Source organism: Trichechus manatus, unplaced genomic scaffold (genome assembly GCF_000243295.1).
Source record: "Trichechus manatus latirostris isolate Lorelei unplaced genomic scaffold, TriManLat1.0 scaffold00003, whole genome shotgun sequence".
Classification (NCBI taxonomy): domain Eukaryota; kingdom Metazoa; phylum Chordata; class Mammalia; order Sirenia; family Trichechidae; genus Trichechus; species Trichechus manatus.
Window position 1 is genome coordinate 14,428,224 of NW_004443939.1, and position 1,202 is coordinate 14,429,425.

Genomic DNA, 1,202 nt, shown 5'->3' on the forward strand with positions numbered 1-1,202 from the left:
TAAGTAACACAATCAAATGAATTTTGTCTATAGGGAGCCCTGGTGGCGCAGTGGTTAAAAGCAATGGCTGCTAACCAAAAGGTCAGCAGTTTGAATCCACCAGCCACTCCCTGGAAACCCGATGGGGCGGTTTTACGCCATCCTACAGGTCTCTATGAGTCTGCAACGTCAATGGGGCTTTGGTTACACAAGACACGGTGTGTGCATATCAGAAAAGTTATTTTTCAGCCCACGGACAATGCTTTCTGTGCATATGAATTCACAGCCTGCTTGCAATACCCTGAGACCGCCAAGAGTGGTGCCCGCCCCTCCTCCCTGCCCCCAACCCGCAACTCCAACACATCACTGGGAAGGGAAGACTGAAGTTTTCTGTCTTCCAACGCTAATTCCAGAGGCCAGGCCATGAGAATGGCGGCTGCCTCTAAAATCCTGGCTCAGATTGAGCAACCCACCCTGACCTCTGATGCTGTGGAGGTGTGGATCACCATCCTGGCCACAGCTTGTTGCAGCAGGCGCGGAGGAGACCAGAATCGCCACAGCCAAAGGTGCGGACAGGCACCATCTGAGCTAGACTTCGTATTTCTGTTATTGCGGAGACTAGAGAGAGCTTGACAATAAAACATAAGCTAATGAGCAACATCTGGGATGAAAAAGTTAATCAGTCATAGACCTAAACCAATCTGTTGGTTTCCTTTTTTTTTCTTATACAAAAATTTATACATACATTGTTATGTAACTCTAATTGCTCTCCCCATACTTTGACAGCACGCTCTTCCTTTCCACCCCTTTCCATTCCCCATGTCCATTCAACCAGCTCCTAACCCTCTCTGCCTTGTCATCTCACTTCCAGACAGAAACTGCCTGTTTAGTCTCTTGTATCTACTTGCGCTAAGAGGCACACTCCTAACGAGTTATGTTCCACGGTCCAGTCCAATCCCTGTCTGAAGAGTTGGCCTTGGAAATTGTTTTATTTCCGGGCTGAAAGAGAATCCAGAGGCCATGCTTTCCGGGGTTCCTCCAGTCTCAGACCATTAAGTCTGGTCTTCTTACTAGAATTTGAGTTCTGCACCCCACCTTTCTCCTGCTCCGTCAGGGACTCTCTGTTCTGTTCCCTGTCAGGGTGGTCACTGGTGGTAGCCGGGCATCATATAGTTCTTGTCTCAGGCTGATGCAGTCTCTGGTTTATGTGGCTCTTTCTGTCT

General features: G+C 48.6%; 1 protein-coding gene across 1 annotated transcript in view; it reads left to right on the plus strand.

The window, feature by feature from the left end:
- Positions 1–408: 408 nt before the first annotated feature.
- Positions 409–1,202, plus strand: part of GADD45A (growth arrest and DNA damage inducible alpha) — a 97,375-nt gene continuing 96,581 nt past the window's right edge. Inside the window, exon 1 of the mRNA XM_004369134.1 lies at positions 409–545. Within this exon, the coding sequence (XP_004369191.1) occupies positions 409–545 (137 nt within the window). The remainder of the gene's footprint in view (positions 546–1,202) is intronic.